Source organism: Ascaphus truei, chromosome 6 (genome assembly GCF_040206685.1).
Source record: "Ascaphus truei isolate aAscTru1 chromosome 6, aAscTru1.hap1, whole genome shotgun sequence".
Lineage (NCBI taxonomy): Eukaryota > Metazoa > Chordata > Amphibia > Anura > Ascaphidae > Ascaphus > Ascaphus truei.
Genome location: NC_134488.1, coordinates 30078089 through 30101315, shown reverse-complemented (window position 1 = coordinate 30101315; position 23227 = coordinate 30078089). Strand labels below are relative to the sequence as shown.

Here is a 23227-nt window from a genome sequence, read left to right as displayed (position 1 = left end):
TGATGGGGTCGGTGTGTGTGTGTGTGAGAGATTGGGTCGGCGCGCGTGTGAGAGATGGGGTCGGCGCGCGTGTGAGAGATGGGGTCGGCGCGCGTGTGAGAGATGGGGTCGGCGCGCGTGTGAGAGATGGGGTCGGCGCGTGTAGAGGTAGGCGTGCGTGTGTGAGAGATGGGGTAGGCGTGCGTGTGTAGAGGTAGGCGTGCGTGTGTAGAGGTAGGCGAGTTTGTGGGTGTAGCGGTAGGTGTGTGTAGAGGTAGGCGAGTTTGTGGGTGTAGGGGTAGGTGTGTGTAGAGGTAGGCGAGTGTGTGGGTGTAGGGGTAGGTGTGTGTAGAGGTAGGCGAGTGTGTAGGGGTAGGTGTGGGTGTGTAGGAGTAGGTGGTTGTGTTATGGGGTAGGTGTGAGTGTGGTGAGTAGGGGTAGGTGGTTGTGTCATGGGGTAGGTGAGTGTGGTGAGTAGGGGTAGGTGGTTGTGTCATGGGGTAGGTGAGTGTGGTGAGTTGGGGTAGGTGGTTGTGTCATGGGGTAGGTGTGAGTGTGGTGGGTAGGTGGTTGTGTCATGGGGTAGGTGGTTGTGTCATGGGGTAGGTGTGAGTGTGGTGGGTAGGTGGTTGTGTCATGGGGTAGGTGTGAGTGTGGTGAGTAGGGGTAGGTGGTTGTGTCATGGGATAGGTGTGAGTGGGGTGAGTAGGGGTAGGTGGTTGTGTCATGGGGTAGGTGTGTAGGTGGTGCGCAGGGGTAGGTGTGTAGGTGGTGCGCAGGGGTAGGTGTGTAGGTGGTGCGCAGGGGTAGGTGTGTAGGTGGTGCGCAGGGGTAGGTGTGTAGGTGGTGCGCAGGGGTAGGTGTGTAGGTGGTGCGCAGGGGTAGATGTGTAGGTGGTGCGCAGGGGTAGATGTGTAGGTGGTGAGCAGGAGTAGATGTGTAGGTGGTGCGCAGGGGTAGATGTGTGGGTGGTGCGCAGGGGTAGGTGTGGGTGTGCGCAGGGCTAGGTGTGTGTGTGCAGGTGTGTGTGTGTGTGCGCAGGGCTAGGTGTGTGTGTGTGTGTGTGTGTGTGTGTGTGTGTGTGTGTGTGGGTGTGTGTGGGTGTGCAGGGCTGGGTGTGTGTGTGTGGGTGTGCAGGGCTGGGTGTGTGTGTGTGGGTGTGCAGGGCTGGGTGTGTGTGTGTGTGGGTGTGCAGGGCTGGGTGTGTGTGTGTGTGGGTGTGCAGGGCTGGGTGTGTGTGTGTGTGGGTGCGCAGGGCTGGGTGTGTGTGTGTGTGGGTGCGCAGGGCTGGGTGTGTGTGTGTGTGGGTGCGCAGGGCTGGGTGTGTGTGTGTGTGTGTGTGTGCGCAGGGCTGGGTGTGTGTGTGTGTGTGTGTGCGCAGGGCTGGGTGTGCGGGTGTGCAGGGCTGGGTGTGCGGGTGTGCAGGGCTGGGTGTGCGGGTGTGCAGGGCTGGGTGTGCGGGTGTGCAGGGCTGGGTGTGCGGGTGTGCAGGGCTGGGTGTGCGGGTGTGCAGGGCTGGGTGTGCGGGTGTGCAGGGCTGGGTGTGCAGGGCTGGGTGTGCAGGGCTGGGTGTGCGGGTGTGCAGGGCTGGGTGTGCAGGGCTGGGTGTGCAGGGCTGGGTGTGCAGGGCTGGGTGTGCGGGTGTGCAGGGCTGGGTGTGCGGGGCTGGGTGTGCGGGTGTGCAGGGCTGGGTGTGCGGGGCTGGGTGTGCGGGTGTGCAGGGCTGGGTGTGCGGGTGTGCAGGGCTGGGTGTGCGGGTGTGCAGGGCTGGGTGTGCGGGTGTGTAGGGGTAGGCATGTGCACACGTGTGCATATATCATGCATGTATGTGTGCATGCGTATAAATGATGCAACAGAAAACGAAGAAAAGAAGCCCAGCTATGAGAGAGAACTGGAAACCTCTGAGGTTTCTCTTTGTAATTAGGCTACATGCCTCAATAAACATTTTTGCTATTTTTTTCTACACCTGCCTCCAGTTCTCTTTCATCGCCGTGCTCCTTTACTTCGTTTTCTGTTGCTGTATCTACAGCTGGAGGACGCACGCGGGGATGTCGAGATCACCTGCTCAGGATTCGTAAGTTTCTATTCATTTGATAGCTGGACAGCATATGCATCAGCAATTGATGCACACGTTCACTAAGGGAGTCTCTCTGGTGCCGCAGGTGTCTGCCGGTTCCCACATGGTGACCTCAGGATCTCCACGAGTTGCAGTCTGTCCCTACACTGTGATTTACATCTATTTGTGCTGCAGCTGCAATCTACCACATAGTGGCCGGACATTCCCTTATTCAAGGGTCATGCTGTTTATAATCCCTGCTTTATTCATTAGTCCAGGGTTATGTAGCACCTGCCATTGAGGTGTTTCCTCTCTACATTTATAAATGATGCGTGAGTGTATTTGTGCATGCGTATGTAAGTGTGCGTGTCTTGAGAAAGGCTCTTGTAGAGAGCCGGAAGGTTGATAGTTGTGCAATAAACTATTTATTTCTAAGTCCCGGCGTGCCTGCTCCCATCATTTCTATATTCCAGTCCCAAGCGGTTTGCACCCAGGCTAGATCCTACTTTCAGTGGAGTGCCACTACTTTATTTTGTTTCGGCTTTCAATGGAACCTCTACAGAACACCAAAGTAACGGTGACGTAACCCGTTTAAACCCTTGTGTCTGTGGTGCCGAAAATATGCAAATGAGGTCATTACACAATGGACAGTGTGACACCTCTGAAGACAAACAAGCATATACAGAAACGAAAGGAATACACTTCCTTCCCTCCCCCAGATGTATCACACTTGTGTGTAATCTCCTCGTTTGCATAATTTCGATGCCACGGACACGAGGGTTTAAAAGGGTTACTTCGGTTTCGGCTCCCAATGGGGCCGCTGAAGAACACCAAGGAAACTGTTACTTTTGTTCGCACGCATGCAAAGATTGGGGGGTTTCTGAGAGCTTGCTGGGTATCTGTGTGTTTATGTCTCAAATGGGAGTAATACCACAAGGGTTTAAGAGAAAAGGGTACAGTAGGTTAGGAGTTTTCACCCGCAGAACCCCAGCTACATTCTTCTATATCCAGTTGATTGATTCTCTTACAATATAATATTTTAATATCCCCTTTGAGTTCTTTAATTACAACACAGCAGAAAACAACTTGGGTAAGCAAATTATTTTGTGGAATGTATTGCTGGTACCTTTCCATACTTTTGTGCATATGAACCGGTGAGCAGGGAGTGAAAGATGATAATGGTCTCATCCAAGTCCCATAAAAACACACGCTGGGGAGACAAGAGAGAAAGATGTGACAGAATCCTTTTGCCAAGTGCTAAAAATGCAGGCATTCTCGCAAACATAAATGCATGGAGAGAGGGTGAAAGGCGTGTGGGGCAGCGAGAAATAAAAGAAGCAGATAAAAGGTCAAAGCTAAAGTCCAATTTGGGGCAAAGTGAACTGATTGCAGTGACCTGTTGAATAGGTAAAATGTTCAGTCCCACACAGGAGCGAAGGGTCCGAATGACAGTGCCCTGTTTAATGGGTTAAAGCAGGGGTGGGCAACTCTAGTTTTCAAGGGCCACCAACAGCTGAGGTTTTCAGGATATCCCTGCTTCAGCACAGGTGGCTCAATCAGTGGCTCAGCCATTGACAGTAGCCTGTGCAGATGTAGGGATATCCTTAAAACCTGACCTGTTGGTAGCTCTTGAGGACTGGAGTTGAGTACTACAGCAACCCAATGAAAATGACCAGTTCAATGGGTTAAAGAGTCAGTCTCATGAAGGAGCAAAGTGGCCTAATGACTGATCTGGGTAAAGGGTCAGTCCCACATACAGTAGAAGCAAAGTGGCCTAATGACAAGTGCTACTGGGCAAGTCATGGTATCCTTGTGCCTCAGGAACACAAAGATGGTCTTGGTGAGAGTTTCAACTATTTAAAAGCAGACGGTGATGACTCACTTACCTCTAGGTCACTGTCCTGAGAAGAGGCGTCTGCTTTCTTTCCCTTCCCTCTGTTCTTAACTGCCGCGTTTTTCTTACTTTGCTCATCCGGCTCTTTGCTGCCCATCGCTCTTGCCACGGGCTGACTTGCTGCAGTATCACCTTATACATGGAACATGAGTACATGTGACTCCAGTCTCAACTCGGGGTTACATACGCACAAAGTGTACATAACAGCTGAAGAACGGGTGGTAAGGTCACTACCTATTTTAGGTAGGTAAAAACACAGCCTTTACACCAGTCCTCTTATTTGGCTGCCAAAGCTAGTGTGAACAGCCTCATCTTTTGCCCCCTGTGTACCACGCTCCATTACCAGCTTGATTTTCTGTTCTCTGTATGTACTGTGGACCTCACAGATAAATATCTTTTTGCGCTCCTTCACTTTTTTTTTTTTTAGTGTTGCTGACTGATTTTCTTATCTGCTGCGGTGTTTGTGTATACCATGTTAATACACATTTCTCTTTGTCAACTTCATATTGTCTCCTGAGTGTTTTTTCCTTTGAGTGCGGGCTTCCTACCTTGCATTTTATATGTATTTTAAAGGGATGCAGGGGTCCCCTGTGGTTGCCTCACACCTTTCTACATTGCCTTATTCTAACATTGGAGTGCTAATTCAAATTGTTTTGTATCACTTGTAAGTTAAGGTCATGTAACTATATCTGGTACATGTTATAAATGCTTGCAGTATGTCAAAATATAATGTTCAAGTTTTTATATGTACGGTGCTCATTTGCATGTCATTACCCAGAATCCCTGGCTGCAGTGGAAGCACTGTTTGCAAAGCAATAATAGGGAAAGAGTTGCAGACCCCTGTGAGGCATGCACATGCACCACAAATGGCATTTAAATGCATCTAAAAATACATTATAAGCTTGTGGCTGTTCCACTCCTAAAGGTTTTCTGATCTGGTCCCTCTGGAGAACTGGTTGGAGATTCCTCCTTCACAACCTCAAAGCAAAACTACACATACAGGAGAAACGTGTGATAGGGCTGAACCTAATGAGACACCCAGACTCACCAGTCACTAATCTCCCTGTGCCCTAAAAATCACGAGCAAGCTCTTCAGGGCAGGGACGCTGGTGCTCCATGTCGCGCTCGGCACAGTTGCTTGTTCCTGAGCACCGTTTACAGTTCCAGATCAGCAACGTGTCGGTGTACACACATTGAAAAGATTCGCTGGCGCACATAAAAGGTGAATTTTACCATTTTAACGGAATATAATGTAACTTGTCAATGAAAATCACTAAAAAGCAAATTCTGACTGTCATTCATTTTATATTGAGATTGAACTGCACTGTGTATTGTCGTTTTAAATTACAAACAGCAACCCACCCCCCCCCCCCCGGCAGCTCAACCATAGCGCTAAAAACTACACAAACCCCTCAATTGACAAAATATATATAGATTTTTTTTTTTTTAATGTTGACAGTACCTTCAAGAGAAAACAAAGATGGCTGCAGCATTCTATTGGCCACTAGAGGAAGACTGACCCCAGTGGCCATATTGTTTCACCCGGTGAAGAGTTCTTGTAAGTGTAATCAGACGCAAGACAAGTTGGACTTACTTTGGCCCGTCTGTGCAGTCACTGCAATGTCTGGTTTTCCGCTCTGGAAAGCAGCCGCTGCTAGAGAGCTGCTTTCTGTCCTGCCGGAGGACACCACTGCCGTGAAGCTTTGATTTGGGTAACACTGCTGGTACTGACTTTGGCCGAGGATTGTGTATGTTGGATACTCCTGGGAGCAGAGATGGGGAACGCGTTAGCATTGGAACAAGTGGCTTTTCACAGCTTTGTACGAATTAAACGAAGAACTTGGTTCCATGATGTAATAGACTGCTTAATCTGTTTTATAAAATATAATTAAGAATGATGAATATATAATATATATTCATCATTCTTATGATTTATGGGTAATACACAAATCATTAAAAAAAATTCATAAACCATACTCATAACCAATCCCCCCTTTACCCCACAAACAAAACTAAAACAGAATACAATAGCATGATAAACAATTATACAGCCGGTCCTCGCTTAGCTGATGGAATGCGTTCCACAAACCGCTGTCGGATGACGGACCGTCGGATTGTGGGTTCATGTTAAACCGCAGCAGTGAGCGTCGGATAAGCGGTCCCGACGTCGGATAATGCGCCCAGCGGACTGCATTATGCGGCGTTTGATAAGGCATTAGACGGAAAGCGGACCGTCGGATACCAAAGACCACCTGTATATGCAATAAACAGGGAAGCACTTTCTCCATGGCAGGGAAGTATCACTTCAGTGGAACATACAAGACTCCCATGGAGAAGCCGCTTCTTTATTCAATTAGAACCCAAGTAGTTGGACTCCAACACATTGTGGATGCAACTGGATAATAAATGATCGTGTACTTCATGGCCCCTCTGCGCCCATCTTCCCCTATAAACACACCCACCTTTTGCACGCTGCTCCAAGGCATCTCCTTTCTGACACATGTACCTCTACCATGTCTTAAAGCAGTGTGTGTGTGTGTGTGTGTGTGTGTGTGTGTGTGTGTGTGTGTGTGTGTGTGTGTGTGTGTTTACATCCATACATTTCTCGCTTTCTAAGGCCGCGGGCATGGTCAGCGCCCCACGCTTGGCAGTGAGCCCCTGCAGCCGCAATGAGAGCGGCTTTAGCACGCTTCCGCAGACATGCGGAAGGGTAGCCGACAATTTTTTTTCTCGTTTCGGCGCTCACGGGAGCGAAGGGCCGGTCACGTGAGCGGTTCGCCCAATGAGGGCGAATCAACTCCGTGACGTCACTGGCCCGCTCCCCGACACGCCCCCGGAGGGTGCGCAAACTAAGGCCAGGGAAAGCACCCGCTTTCCCTCAGCCTTCGCGCGCCTCCGCACGGCTGCAGTCTCTATGGACTCCGCCTAAGAAACCCTATATGACATTTATCAGCAGTCTTCATGGTTGTTCGCCTGCGTTTTTACTTAATAAATGCAGGAGTCACCTGGTTTGAAATGCTGGTAACCGTCGGGACTGAAATATTAGCCACGGATGCAGTGCTGGACATTGCGTTAGCATTGGTAGCTGAAGCTGAAAAATAAAAATACACATATACTGGTTAATACAATGCTAGAAGGTGGGGGGGGGGGGGGAAAGGGGACGGGGACAGACTCAAATCACTTTGCACATTGCAGTTTAGTGTTTTCTCTGGCAACGAAAGGGTTATTCATGTTGAATCCCTGACATCCCACGGCAGCTTAGTTAAAGAGCTATTGTTGGAGTGCGGAGAAGAAAAGACATATTGTGAGTATGGGCTACAATATAAGGGAGGTATGACAGGATGGGCAACTTTGCAAGTAAGAATTTTAAAGGTGCAATTCCAAGTAGCCACCTAGACAACATCCTGTTATAACCGCCGAATCGACTTCCCTACGCAAATATACCTAGAATCGCAGAAATTTGGTTGCTTACAATTTATTTTGTTTTATAAATAGTACTTCTTGGCGTTCTCTGATTGGGAGTGTGTGTGTCAATCAAGTGTTTGATTAGGACAGGGTGGGCAACAGCTAAGGCAGGCTGCTAGTAAAAATAAGGGATGGGGCATGTGTGATAGTAGATATATACATATACACCTCAGTGTGACATTTGCACATGGTCTTAGGATCTCCCTTTTAGTCCCCAAGCTGTAAGGGTCAACATTTGTAAGTTTGGGTGGTTGATTTGGCCCTGCGTCAGAAGACCCGGGAAGATTAGTAGTGGCCAGGGGAGTCCACTGACATTTCTTTTAGCTCTGTGAACAAGGATTTTCTTGGCCACTCTGGGGCTATTAATATGAAATGTATAACCTCGGCTTTGATTTTCTACACTGTCCTCTTAGAGGAATTGGTGGAAGACAGACCAATGGGACCTGACACTTTTTGGCGAGAGCATCTACTGCTGCATCAGAAAAGGAGATGGCATTTGGTGTTGCGGCCTGTTGCCATGAGGACTATTGCTGGTTGACCCCATCTGCGAAGAGTGTGTTCTTAAATGTATAATATTTATGCTTTAAATGTTATAGAGTACAGAGATCTGCCCATCTGAAAATTATTATGACTTCTCTTGCGTCTTGAACACTCCTTGCGCCTCCCTGATGATGTATGTAGGAAATCGCTGTGATATTGTCTGAGTATCTTGATCTGCATGTCTGAGAGGTAACAAGCCTGTTTTTTCAGTTTATCAGCCATGTGTGTTGAGATAATGCGAATGACTTGTCGCATGTCTTCTTGCTTTTTCTTTGAAATGGGCCCTGATCAAAATTTGTCAAGATGTGGGATTAAAAATATTCATTGCTGCCTAATGTGGGCAGTTAGTATTTTCATAAATACCCAGGGAGCTGTTGCATGGTCAAAGGGAAGGGCTGTGAATTACTATTGTCTGTTGAAGACTCTGAACCAGAGGAACTTTTGGTGCGCAGAAAGAATAGACACATGCAGGTACGCATCTCTGAAATCCACGGCTGTCAAAAAATCTCCTGGGTGCAAGGTACTTATGATTGACCTGACCGATTCCATCTTCAAATGTGTTATCTTGTTGCATTTGTTCAGTCCCTTGAGCACTGGACAAAAGCAGTTTTCTTTTTTGTATCAAACAAGAGATTACAACCCTAGACATTCTTGAATAAATTATATTGTTGTTCCAGAACACGGATGAAGCGCTTGTAATTGTGTATTTTTGGGTATGGATGACAATGAATCTTGATAGTGATTTTTTTCTTGTACAAACTATTGTGTAGAATTGTAGATATTCATGATGACTTGCAGTACCCAGCAATCTGAAGTTGATTGGATCCACGCCTCCTTGAACCCCTTTAGCTTGCTCTCTACGTTGCCCAGGAAGGGTATCCGCTGGATCTCAGAAAGGGGCATTTGTGGAGGGTGACTGGTCTATAGCATAGCATGGTATTCCTCTACAGAATTTTCTGGCTTATGTGCTCTCTTGCTTTTTTGAGGGACTCTGTCCCTTGAATGGTCGGTAGCTTCAAAAGACTCTGACCCCTAGATGAAGGGGGAAAATGGGGTCTTCTGCCTTGAGGTAGAAATTAACATTTCCACCTGTAATAGTTGTGATTATGGTAAAGTCTGGGTTGAATAGAGCTTTACCCTGAAAAGGGACAAAGCGCTTATTTTTTTAGATGAAACATCGGTGGCCCCCTGCATGCAGTGACGGATGTTGTGGAAGATGTGGCCAGTAGTATTAGTTTGCAAACGAGATATCACAGAGAAATTCTATTGACTGACATGACAGTCTAGTCTTTCAGGATTTTCTGAGAATATGTTCCCGATTGTATTGCTTCTTGAATACTGGAAAACCAGATCTTCATCGTTCTTACTAGACAAGCTGACAACCATTGGCTTCAGGGAAGCTACTATTGTGGAATACAGCCTCTTCAGTCAGCCATCAATCCTCTTGTCTAAAGTGTTTCTGAATGATGCCGTGTCTTCAAGAGGGATAGTTATCTTTGTGCTTCCATTTTAGGAGGATTTCCCAATCATCTGATCTGATGGGTACATTTTCTTGAATTTATTCATAGTAACGCTTTAGCAGTGAGGATATTTCCATTCGCTCACAATTAAATCTTAAAAACTTATGGACTGAAAAAGGTTCTGGCTTTTTTCATAGATCTGTTAAAGATTTTGTCCAGGGTATTACCGTCTTCCGTTTCCTCTGGCAACCGTAGGGTTGAAGCCATTTCTTTAATCAGCCTGTTGATATTGTCGAGGTTAAAGCTAGAGTGATCTTATCGGACCTCCTCTTTGTCTGAGGATGAATGTACCCTTTTGTTCCGAGTTTAGGCCAGAAAAATATGACTCTGCTTGATAGGATCTGACGTGTCTGGGAGGTTCGCTTGAAGACTGCTTGAAGGATTCTTTGAATGTTTCTACCATGGAGGTTTTAAACCGATTAAATACTGTAACGGACATCTGCACATGTTCTTCCTGTAAAGCAGTTTGACTGAAGCATGTCAGACATTTGCCTGGGCAACCAACAAGTAGCCTCCCCTACAGCCCATACAAATTAGATGCATAGATTTAACAGCGCACATTTTTGGTTTGACTCCAAGGTCCTCAAGGAGAGACTCTAGTTTACTGCCAGAAGGAGAGGAGGGATTGGGGTTAGACATAGAAAATAAATTATAAAGAGGGAGATTAGATATTCCAGCACTAATCCCCACTAGAGATAACATGCCTGCATCTCCAACACCCTGTGAATCCACAGCGCATCGTGATTGTGAGTAGGAGCTGACGTGTCGCAGCTGACGCACCGCTTTCTAACACGCAGTGATAATATCAGCAGCGCTTCTGCCTACACTAAATCTCCCTGCTACATGTGGTCGTGAATTAGGTATGTTGCCAGCCGGCCACGGAGGCGGCTGCATCAGGGAGGAAGTGTGCGTGACTGTGTGGAGGGGGATGCGGGGGGAGGAGAGCCTGCCTCTGTTACTCCGCTTTAAGGCATTTGCCCACTGTGATGGTACCTCAGCCAGACCAACAGGGCATTTAGAGCGGGTCCTGGATGGGGGTAGGGCAGCGTGATGGTGTCCCGTGGTCCCACCAGAGGATGCCGATAGCGGCACAATTTTTTTTTTAATGGTCCTCCTACAGCGTAGGACACAGACAACTGACCTGAAGCAAGCATAGAAGGGGCTCATAGGGTCGCAAACAGGTCAGGAGTCTGTGTCCTAACTTCAGATGGGTGGAGCTTATTCCCACGTGTCATGCATCGAGGGACAGGCGAGAAAATAGCATTAATCCGTAGATTAATAAAATCGGCTGAACAAAAACCCATATGATTTGGCTAGGTTTCTATGATGAATATTAGCTTTACTGTGGCAGGAATATTACTAGCACCAAAAACACTTTCAGCACTCAAACTCATATCGGCTTCTGCTTTACACCTTTAAATCATATGTTAGTATCTTGCCCAGAGCAAGTGCCCATGATGTACCTGATGCTGAATCATAAGGGCATGTGGCATGCCAGGGCCCATCCCATAACAGTTACAACATTAGGGCACTGGGAAGGTTCAAGCCCCTATCCAATATGTTGAAGAGACGCTTCTAAATATCAGGGAACCCTCATTTGAACAGAGCTCAGTTTTCCCGGCAAAACTACATTAGGTACACAACTTCATGTGTTATTTAGACTCTTGACAAAGTGCTGCTCTCCGAAACTTTGAGGCGAGTGTCAGCTACGCAAGTGTCTTTTCATATTTGCACTAGGTCACGTTCATGCATTAACTGTTTGTATGTATATGTACTGTTCAATGCAAATTAAAAAAAAATCACGACTGGTGTCCTTCTCATCTTTACATGTGTAAGATAGAGCTCCTTTCCCCATCATTTTTGCACTATAAGACTCAAGTAGTGACATAATTGGACTTTAAGGAATATTGTCAGACGCTCGGGGTAAGAGTGTCTTGTAGTCTGAAAACAGCTCAGTGATCCCTGGCGGGGTGGGGCATGTGAGGAGAAACTGCACCAGTTGCCACATGGACTCTACTTTGGGCCTTTTCAAATAAAAATCAAATCTATAACGAGACAAAAATAAATAAGGTAATCTAATATGAAGGGAATCACATTTAGCGCTAGTTTCTGGGGAGAAAGGCACGTTTCGGCCTGCTAAATTGAAAAGTGTAAAGGTCAACAAAAAAGGTTATATATAAACAATTTCATGATTTTGATCAATGGTTTATTTGGAATTGTTTATGTCCATACAGATAATGAACAATAATCTTTCACTTAATTCACCAGGGTTGAAATCAGTTTGGTTGTTGATAGCTGCACACTGCTGTATGAAGTGTGTCAAAAGGCAGCTAAACAATACTTATTATTATTATTATTACCTTGTACTGGATACGAATACAGGGTAGTACTGGACTGGCTCGTAGCGAGTCCTGAGGAGCAGGTCAGAACGGCAGGTTGGTTTGGGGACGACGCCTGGATTAAGCCACTTTCAGATTTGATACCTGGCCATAGTGCGCCTGATGTGGGGAACATGAGACTTGTTATTAGGGCAGAAGATTTGTATAGCGGTTTTTTCGATGCATTAAACTAGAGTTTACAGATTTCCATTGCCCAAAATTGAGGCGTCCACCCTCCCTTTTCATGACCTCTTGTTCTAGTACTAGAACGCTCTATTTGGCTACATATGGAAAATGCTACCCTTCCCCTTTTTTATCCATAACCTTAATGTGGTTGAAAGTTTTTTTAAGTGCCCCGTTCCCCTTTCTTTAATTCATTGGTAAAGTTCAGGTTAAACAGAGGGGCTGTGTTTAGTGTTTTAATTGGATTGCTCTGTAGATCCTTAAACCAAACTTTCCCATACTCATCTGCTTAATGCCACAGGCTAAAGCTTCAGGGAAATGATTCAAACATGAGCTTGGAAGTTAAAAAGGAACATAGTTTAGTCATTCCACTGCACACACTCCGGATCTGCAGTATCAGCCTGGAGGTTAATCTATAGGACTGCGTTTAAGAGAAGTGCTCAAGTATATTTTGAGGATAGCGGCTCTGCCTGAAACTTTGGCTACGTGTGTTTGGAGGGGCAACAGACCCCAAAATCTGGCGTGCATACGGTCATTAAGCTTTGTGCCTGTACTTGTCCCTCCCATGCTTTTTGTGACATTTACACAGAAAAGGCTGGGACCAACACAGAGTTAGCACACATTGGAAGAACACGTTTTGAACTACTATATGTGGCACTGTTTAACACTTTAACTGCCAGAAGGGAGGGATTTCTTGCGATTGCTATATGATGCGGTGCATTCTATACATTATTGATGCTACCTGAACACAGGTCAAGTCACACTTTTAGCTTCAGTACAAAACCTCACAAAATGCATCTATTGAGGTCATGAAAAAGAATTAGTGCAGATAGTAATACTGTAAATTGAATCAAAAACAATATGACAGCCAGCTCACCAAAGGGAGGTAGACCATAGGTTTGCGATGCCTGAGGATACACTGTGTATGGCTGAGATGGCTGCAGTGTTTGGTACTGAGTCTGCCCGCTATAGCCCGTCATCGTTTCTGCTACAGGTACTGAGAGGATGTGTGCATATGGCCTGAGATAGAAAAACAACACAAAGACAAAAACCACTTAAGAAAATTAGACATGTTCAAACAAACATAAAACTGTAGACAGCTTATACGGTTTGGTAAAAATTTCACATGACCAGGATTTACCAAAAAAATAAATACGTATTGGACCAGGATCCAGGGTTAATTGTCATTCACTTTAATGGCACCGCAACCTCCCCACCAGAAGGAAAATGACAATTGTTTAATGTATTATGAGGTATTAATTAAGCATGAGTGGGGCAGTATGTTGCAGATATGGTGCTCTATCACCTGTTGACACCTTCCAAGGTTAAAAGGAGGAAAGTACCCTCTTTTTATATTAGGGTTCAACACCTTCCCTCTGAACCCCTAGCTCTGGGGTCTATTGGTACCTTTCTGCGGCTGCACAAGGAAGTCAAAGAGGAATACAAGTAAGTGGGGGAGGGAGGGGGGCTCCAATTGGGAACTCCCTTGTCTTGTGGAGCTCTGAGGGAGGTCACACCCCTATCGGAACCACACAATATCCTTGGTCTCGAGAAGTTTTCCCCTGTAGTAGCAAAAGGCACTCGTGGGGCGGCGTTATGCTCTGGTGTTAAAAACAAAAGGCACTCGTGGGGCGGCGTTATGCTCTGGTGTTAAAAACAAAAGGCACTCGTGGGGCGGCATTATGCTCTGGTGTTAAAAACAAAAGGCACTAAAACAGTCCTGAAAATTAGTTGAAAGGGAAGAGTTGAGGCTGTGAAAGCTCCCGGATGAAGGTGAAATGCTTTCCTTTGCATACAAACACTTGTGCTGTACATCAGTGTCCCCACCGGTGAATACTTACTTTGCAGAATACAGCTGTGAGGTATATTCATTGCTTGCTCGAGGGATGAAGTCTGTGCAGGTCAATACTGAGAGAGAGAGAGAGAGAGAGAGAAGCTCCAGTATTGCACACTCACAAACCGTCTTTATAAAGAGTTTATTTAGATCCAGATCAATTTACTTAGCAACAGTCAAAACACGAGCTTTGTGACACTACTTTCAACAGTTATTCATGATATGCTTAAAGGGACAATCCCCCAGAGAAAGAGGAGCTGCAGCTGCAACAAGAGGAATAAAGCTGCAGGGTGACACATCAGGTACTCACTTTCGTTGGGCATAGCATGGTTTGAAGATAGCCTTGAAGACTCTGATTTCTGATTTTCAGTCTCACTATTGCTCACTTGACTGTGGAGAGATTTTTTTGGAGAAACGCAATGTTAACGCTTTGAAACTAAAAATGACAGCTTATAGCTCGTAGAAAAGTTTCCACACGTCGCCTCAGCAGAAAGCAGGACAAGAAACAGGCCAGAGTTTTCGGTTTTCTGCTAATTACTTTATCACATCTGTATTGTCATTTATTAATAACGTGGCAACGTTCTGCAGCCCAGAAACCACAGAACGTGGCAGCAGATACAAACGTGGCCCACCTAGCCTGTTCATTTTCCCACCTGCTGTAAAACCTCCCACCTGTGGCTGTTTCTCAGAATTAGCATAGCTCTAGGTGTATTCCAGGCACCTTTCTTACTGCACTAATCCCTGCCGTCTCCGTTGGGAGGCGATCCCGCCCCCCTTTCCATGAAGTACTTCCTCACACCTCCTCTTGGCGTGCCACCCTCCAGCTCCAGAGCATGACCTGGTTCTAGCACCTTCTTTTCTGAAATATGCTTTCTTACTGTACTTTGCCGAAACCCTTTATATGCATTTGAAAGTTTCTATCATATCCTCCTTTCTATCGTCTAAACCAGGGGTAGCCAGCTCAAGTCCTCGGGAGCTACCAACAGGTCAAGTTTTCAGGCTATCCCTGCTTCAGCACAGGTGGCTCAATCACACCTGTGCTGAAGCAGGGATATCCTGAAAACCTGACCTTTGGTAGCTCTTGAGGACTGGAGTTGGCTACCCCTGGTCTGAACTGGACTTATTATGGCCCTTTGGTCTTTCCAGCACAATGGGGGTATAAAAAGAGACCATAACATAGAAACATTTATTACCATACAAGCCTAAAGGATAACAGTGGTATTTTTCTACTAGAAAACGTTGAATTGGCTCAGACACCTGAAGAGTGAAAGGTAAGAATACTGGTAAGGGGAAAATGATCAATTTGTGATCAAAGGAAAATAGTGATGCAAGATCAAAGCAGGTTTTCATGGTTAGGAGTATGCTAAAAGCAAGGAATTCATCACAAGTGTTAACAGGGTACGTATGCATGTGTATACACACAGATATATAACGTGTTTTATATGTATAAAAATAAAATAAAAAATGGAGCTCACACACAGGTGCTCAACGAAAACGCTCCCAAGGACAATAACCCGGCAGCAAAGAGGGGGGAAAGAAAACAAACGTTTCTCAGCACTCTAGGGCAAAAATACTTCTTTTCATTATCAAAACCTGGAAGACAGCAGCAAACGGCTGAATGCGTTTTTCCCCAAACAGAGGAGCAGTGACACACAGAACCATTTCTGCTTCCTTAAATACATCACACGGAAGTGAAACAATTAGAGATTTTCTTAACCGTTTCACAAGAAAAGTAGAAGGCAGCACTCAATCCATAAGACTAACTATTTAGACTATATCTTTGTGAGGAACCGGGCACAGCAAATTCTATTTTCTTTGAAATCATCTCAGTTTGCTGAACTTTATTCCTTGCAAGGATATATTCTAAATAGTGGGTCCTATGGTTTGTTCTTGTTATATATTTTTGTGTGGCCACACATTTTGGGGGGCAGGCACATACAACCTTTTTCTACCTTTTGCCATTTAAGCAGTCTCTCCCTTTTCTCCTTAACCCTTTCACACCACCTTAAAAAAAGAAAACATTAGAAGTGTACAATTTTCACTCATATTGAAAGTAAAAAATGATCACCATATCCACAAATTACAAATAGGATTAGAGCTCAAAATCTTGATTTAAACCATGTGGGTACAGAGTTTAACATTATAATTGTATTCCCTTCTTGTGACATATTTCAGGAAGCAGAAATTGTTCTGTGCATCACTGCTACGGAGAGCAGCCCTCTGTGCATCACTGCTACGGAGAGCAGCCCTCTGTGCATCACTGCTACGGAGAGCAGCCCTCTGTGCAGAGAAACACATTGAGCGGTTTTGCCGCCGTCTTTCAGGTTTTGATACTAAAAAGAAGCATTTATTTTTATGCAAGTGTGCCAAGAATTAAAGTAAATAAATAATAACTACACACATATACGTGTGTGTGTGTGTGGGTGTGTACAAACACACACTAATCATACATACAGAAAGGAAACGTAACTTATAATACCAAATAAAATGTATTTATCGATTTGTAAATAAAATTTGGAAGAATATATTTAACTCAAGCTGTTGGGTGATCAGGCCTACAAGACCACAGCTAAGCCTACCGAATATCTTAAATCAGTTTGGGAAAGCCAATATAAACTATTTACAACTATAACACTTAAACCGTTATTTCTTTTATAATGTGTGTGCGAGTGCACGGTGTGCGCGAGTGGTGTATGGTGTATGGTGCGTGTGTATGGTGTGTGCGTGTGTATGGTGTATGGTGTGTGCGTGTGCATGGTGTATGGTGTGAGCGTGTGTGCGGTGTGTGTGTATGGTGTGTGTGTGTGTGGTGTGTATGTATGGTGTGTGTGTATGGTGTGTGTGTGTATGGTGTGTATGGTGTGTATGGTGTGTATGGTGTGTATGGTGTGTATGGTGTGTATGGTGTGTATGGTGTGTGTGTGTGTATGGTGTGTGTGTGTGTATGTTTTGTGTGTATGTGTGTATGGTGTGTGTGTATGTGGTGTGTGGTGTGTGTATGGTGTGTATGTGTGTATGGTGTGTGTGGTGTATGGTGTGTGTGGTGTGTGGTGTGTGGTGTGTGGTGTGTGGTGTGTGTATGGTGTGTATGGTGTGTGTATGTGGTGTGTGTGGTGTGTGTGTGTGTGTGTGTGTGTGTATGGTGTGTATGGTGTGTATGGTGTGTATGGTGTGTATGGTGTGTATGGTGTGTATGGTGTGTATGGTGTGTATGGTGTGTATGGTGTGTATGGTGTGTATGGTGTGTATGGTGTGTATGGTGTGTATGGTGTGTGGTGTATGTGTATGGTGTGTATGGTGTGTGTGTGTGTGTGTGTGTGTGTGTGTGTGTGTGTGTGTGTGTGTGTGTGTGTGTGTGTGTGTGTGTGTGTGTGTGTGTGTGTGTGTGTGTGTGTGTGTGTGTGTGTGTGTGTGTGTAACAAATATCCACATTTTTTCCCAATTCATCTTCTCAATGTGTGCGCAATAAGTAAAGCAATACTTTTCTGGAATTAAAATGTTGGGAAACACAAATTATAATTCAGTGAACCTTGCTAACGTTTGACCCATGGTATGTTAAATTATTATTTGCTAATATTTTGCTTAGCTACTGAAGTTGCATGTCGAATACATTTGCAGCAAGTACTGTACCCAGAGAGAAATATGCACTTGGATGAAAGAATACATGGTCTGGAGAAAACGTCTCTTTATCAGCAGGCATGACCACTAACCCTAGTTTATTTTCCTGAAAACACCCCAGATTTAAAACCACAAGGTGTGAAGTTCTAACAGAATTAAAGCCAATTTGCAAGCAAAAGTATTAATAGGCATTGGTGGTAGAAACAAATAAAATAAAAACCTATTAACTAGATCATTAACTTCATTACTGCACCATGGCTGATCAAATGCAAGGGACAAAAATTAAACCGACTGGAGCTTAAAATGCCAAATTGAGATTTGATTTCCCCCCCCCATATTTAAATTATTAAATTAACCAGAATTCGAAACAAGCATCTTTTATACTTATTAAAGAACGTGGAATTCACACAATACCATTATGCAATTGTTATATTTCCATACAATCCATACTAAGCCAATTATGATCATACTCATCCTTTAATTATGCAGAATAGAAGTTTAATATATATATAAAACTATTACAAATTGTTACAAATACAAACCTTAGACCTTGTTCTCCGGGTTCATGCATTTTAGCTTTTTTCACCTGCAATAACAACACAACATTAATAGTCGCTGGTTGCTAGAGGTTTAGAGATTACCGAAAAAATACACTCACATTAAACGTGTTAAATTGCGGTTGAGAATATCAAGGTTCATAATAAATATTAGCAAAAAATGCTAAAATACACGTAAACACTTCTGCACCCAGCACAAATTGTTTTGAGAAAAGCAGTTACATGCATAAGAAATAACTGTAAATATAAAATAAATATATAAATATATATATATATATATATATATATTATATAATTAATTAATATATATATATAATATTATATATATATATATATATATATATATATAATATTATATATATATATATATATATATATATATAATATTATATATATATATATATATATATACACACATTATAAATACATATACATATATACACATACATACTGTATATACATCTCATTACACAAATACAGAGAATTAAGTGGCAACAAATAAAGATGTATTTAAGATTCTAAATGTCATAATAAAGAATACATTGAAATAAGCCCGTACTCATTCAATTCCTTATTTTTTAAACAATCAATGCTTATTTGCCCTTATTTCTCAGAAATTGCAAAAAAAAAAATTTTTTTTTTAAAAAAACACTGTCAAATATATATGTAAACCAGTTAAAAAAAATTGTAAGGATAGAAATAAATAGATAAAAAATATATGAATACCAAAAGGCAATTAAATCTAGATGTTAAAAATGCTTTTCTGCATATATTTATCTAGGTCAATGTCTTGTATAGCGCATACTCAGAGCCCTGCTCCTATACATGTAGGTTACATTGAGAAATTACAGGGGGGAAAAAATATGAAGCTTTTACCAGAAGAGTTGTCCGATAAGCCCGGTGTCTCGGAAGAATGGGAATTAAAATCTCAATCTCCAACTTTGCAGGCAGCAGTTTGCGCTCATGCAAGGGCACAACTGTTGCTATAGCTTCTTAAGTACAGTAAGTTGTCAAAGAAACCTGACACAAGGGATAACTTGAGCCACACAGAAGTGATGGAAAAATTCTCCCCCAAATTATGGGGACTTCAATATTTTTAATTTTCCCTCTTCCTGGATGGACGGAGGATTAACCGGCCTTTTCTAATAAACAGGAGGAGATTTGCCGAGAGAACACAAGCCCTCAAAAAAAAAGAAAAGAAAAAAAAAAAAACACACCCTTGTAATCCACCCTCTGAATTAAACCCTACATGTGAATGAGAAGTTCATTCAGGAGGAAGCCAACACATGACACTTTAGTAACTTTGCACAAAAAAAAAAATATATATATATATATATTAGAAAGGAATTCGCAGAAAAGGAATTCCAGAAAAATAGAGGAAAAGTAAAGACAAAAGAATACGAAGTGATGACAATGTAGATAATAGCATAGGAAAATGAACGTGTGAGAAAGGAGAGAATGCATTAAGTTCTGTATCATACACAGAAATACGTTGATACAGACACATAAGACAACCTGAGAGAATAGTTGTCATGAAAATGTGTACGCAACACATTTCTCAATGAAAGATCATGCAAAACAGGGCTCTTCAACCAACGGCCTGCGGACACAACGTGTTCCCGACCCCCAGCTACGCAAACAACTAGTATGAAATTAGCAGGAGAAAAGTGCCATTGCACACACAAAAAATTAAAAATATTATTTTCACGTTTTTAAATGCAACTAATATTACATTACAATAAGCGTGTGTGGCCTTTCATGATTTCTGATCTGGCCCCTTTGGAGATCTGGTTAAAGTGCCCTGCTGTACAATCAGTTTTACAACAGCATGTTTTAAGTAACAATAAGTAATCACCAGTTAGCTCCTATTCAGTTAACTAAACAAACCAAAAAGGTTTGTAAAAGACAATGAAAAACAAATCTACAATAAGAAATATATTTATGCATATTTGTATCAAAGGCATATGAATACAGATTTTATATATTTCAAAAGAAACGTGAATATTCTGTAACTCAAAATAAGAATAGTAAAATATAGTGATTTGTGAATAACCATTAAGATACATTTTAAGTAGTGGCACGTTGTATGAAATATTAAACTAAATAAAGGAATTAATAGGTTACTTATTTGAAAGCGTCATCTAGTGGTACAAAAACATTCTGTAAAGCATTAAAAATCCAATCTGAAAAAATGCTAACATTCTACACAACTATTTTTTTTTTAACATTGGATTTCATATTTAAGCATCAATTGAGACTTTTTAAATTGTTTCAAAACATTACATGCAATTATCTTACATTCATCAAATTAGATGGCATGTATTTCCTATTGTGAATCAGACATAATAAACATTTGTTAATGTACAAGGGAGTGAAGATCTTTAGAAATCACAGAACACTACAAAATAAGAGACTACACCCCCTAGATAATGCCATGTAGAAAAGCATCTGATGGACATAAAGAGGTTCATCATTTCTCTCTATTTGGGAATTAATGCCACAGCTTGCACAGTATTTCCAATGTTTAAAAGGGAGTTCGTAAGTGTCTTATTGTCAAAAGGAAAGGAAGTCCTTTTTCAATTTAATGGTAATTCATATTAAACATCCAGGGCAATTTGGAAGAACTGTAGCCCATAAAAATAATAATATATTCTTATTCCAAAACCAGTATTTGAACACCCTTTTCAAGAATACGCCACCTAAAGACCATACAATGTTATTTATGGCTTCTTAAAAGCACAGGTGAATATATACAGGCATGGAGTATGTGAAGGACACACCGCAAATAGGCAGAAACAGGTGCATGTCCCTTTAGTAGCAAAGGAATTGGCGTACACAGTGCTATATACAATTGTGTTATTGCACTCAAATCTTGGAGATCACGTTCATTTTACAAGGGAAAAGCTCAAGACACTACAATTAAGACTTGTGGTATGTTTACACAAGGGGAGACTTGATGAGCAGGGTAACAAACATTAATGATGTAGTAACTACACTTATCTGTGCCTTACCCAGCTTCTCCATATATTGAACAGGATCCAGAGAGGTATTGTTTAAATTGGTAGTGAAATGGCAGCATCATTTTCTGAAAACAAGCCTTTATTTCCACATGGTAAACATGCAGCTGTATTTTCAACCCACTAAGGGTCATTTTCCTATGCTGCTTAGATCAGTCTATCTGCTCTGGCTTTAACGATCATTGTAATATTGTTTATTCTTCTAGCCACATTTTGCTTAATAACAGGCATATATGATTTTCCATCTGATGCTTGCGCTGGTTTAGTTACACAGCTCTGCTGCAGGCAAGCATATCAATCTCTTATCTTTCCTTTACAGAGGCCACTCATTCTCATTAAATTGGTCGTGTGTAAACGATACGCTAAACCACCAAGTATTAACCTTTACAGAGCCTTTAAGGGTTACCTAGTTTGTTACGGGTCCTAACAGGCCTGAGACCCTATTGATATAACAGGTACGCCACTGGAAAAATGCTGGCTCTCTTAAGATAAATTGGGAAGACCACCCCACTTTCCGTTCAGCCGGAGGGGTGGTGAAGAGATCACTTCTGGAGTGATCACGACTGCAAATGCCTGAGGCCCAAAGGCAGTCTGCTTCCGGCAGTAAAAACAAATCTTGGGATACTACCGCGCCAGTAATGAAAAATTACATGCGTGTCTATTCTGCTTTAAATATATATTGGTGTCGGGAAAAAAAAAAGGGGGAAGGTTTTCCTAAGATTACTGCTAAAAGAAAAATTACTGCAAATTTTTTTTTTTTTTTTAAAAGTTAAAATAGCTGAAATTATCATTATTATCTACATATATGCCTCATAACTTTCCTTTAATGCTTTCGGAAACTAGGAATGGGGTTCTAGGATGTACCAGAAGATATAAACAGAAGTTGAAGCCAAATATGTCAACTGAATATTACACTTCTCTACATCTATATATATTTTTATCATCAGGAACAGTAGATGACATTTTAAATAGACCAGTTTTGCGTTCGCACACCTGCGACTGGTCTGAAGGCTAGAAGTCTTGCAGCAAAGACAAACTTGACAAAATGTTTTTGCATTGTTTAAAATAAAAATAAATAAAAAATAAGTGTTTATTTTTCATATGGCTGCTACACTTCCACACGTTATATAATAAAACAAAACTTCAATAATAGTCATGCTTGTGATAAAAGTGCTGGTAAAGGAGCCAACTTTTTTTGTATACTACTTTACGTTTCACTTCTGATAAAGGATAAAGTGTTTCCTTGTTTAATTAGGCTAATGCGCCAAATTTGAAGAATAGGATATTGCTAAAAAAAACAAAAACAACAAACAGACACTGCTATCCAGAGGATGATAAATATATAGATCTAATGGGAAACCAGGGAATCCACAGAGCTGAACAGCCGTCCCTGAGATCCTTATAGCTCAAAGGCATTGATGTTACTTCTTGCCTTTTAAATCCGTTAGGCGGGAACATAGGCTTCCTATTGGACCACGTAACGCAGGCCACCTTAGTCCCCTCCAGGGGAACCAAAACGTCAGCTTAACGATGGTACCTTTACCACTTCGTATATTGGGAACCAGGAGGGTCCCTGGAGTTGAAAATAGAGTTTTAGCTCAAGGGAGCCCCTGATTCCAGTCCTCAAACGGTTTGCTGCTTTAACCGTAAGAAATCTAAAAAAGGGCATTTAAAAAAAAATAATAAAGTGATGCAAATATATATGTGTACACACACACACACACACACACACACACACACACACACACACACACACACACACACTTTCATAAAAGGTTAAAACCTCTAAACCATTTGCAGCTTGACAAATCGGTTTATTTTTGGACTTCTCTACTACAGCAATGTCAAAAACATGCATCGCTTCCCTGCTCGTGTGATGCTGCCCAACTGTACAAGATGTAAATCTATGTAGCGTCCCAACATCCAGTATCTGGAGGGGGAAAGCAATATAATCTAGATGCATGAGCTAGCATTACTTTGCTTGTTCGCTTACATGTGCACCACCAGTTCATAAGGTCTTTCCAGCTCCTGTGCATCTGAAGAGAATTATGTAGGTTTTGAAAGTAATTTTATCTATGAAAAACTCCCAAGCGGTCAAGAGACTGCGAAAGCCTAACTTCCCCACGATGGAAACCGGCAATCATCATTATACGCAAGGTGTGTGTTAAATTGAATTATAGGATAAG

At 42.7% G+C, this 23227-nt stretch overlaps 1 protein-coding gene across 6 annotated transcripts in view; it reads right to left on the bottom strand.

Moving 5' to 3' along the window:
• Window positions 1-23227, bottom strand: part of EYA3 (EYA transcriptional coactivator and phosphatase 3) — a 96376-nt gene that overhangs the window by 21626 nt on the left and 51523 nt on the right. For all 6 annotated transcript variants that reach the window (XM_075603769.1, XM_075603768.1, XM_075603767.1 and 3 more), the window contains 9 exons: window positions 18010-18053; window positions 14160-14239; window positions 13857-13923; window positions 12893-13035; window positions 11815-11952; window positions 6935-7020; window positions 5524-5692; window positions 3922-4061; window positions 3162-3245 (listed from right to left, as the gene is read on the bottom strand). In XM_075603769.1, coding sequence (XP_075459884.1) covers window positions 3162-3245; window positions 3922-4061; window positions 5524-5692; window positions 6935-7020; window positions 11815-11952; window positions 12893-13035; window positions 13857-13923; window positions 14160-14239; window positions 18010-18053 — 951 coding nt within the window. The remainder of the gene's footprint in view (window positions 1-3161; window positions 3246-3921; window positions 4062-5523; window positions 5693-6934; window positions 7021-11814; window positions 11953-12892; window positions 13036-13856; window positions 13924-14159; window positions 14240-18009; window positions 18054-23227) is intronic.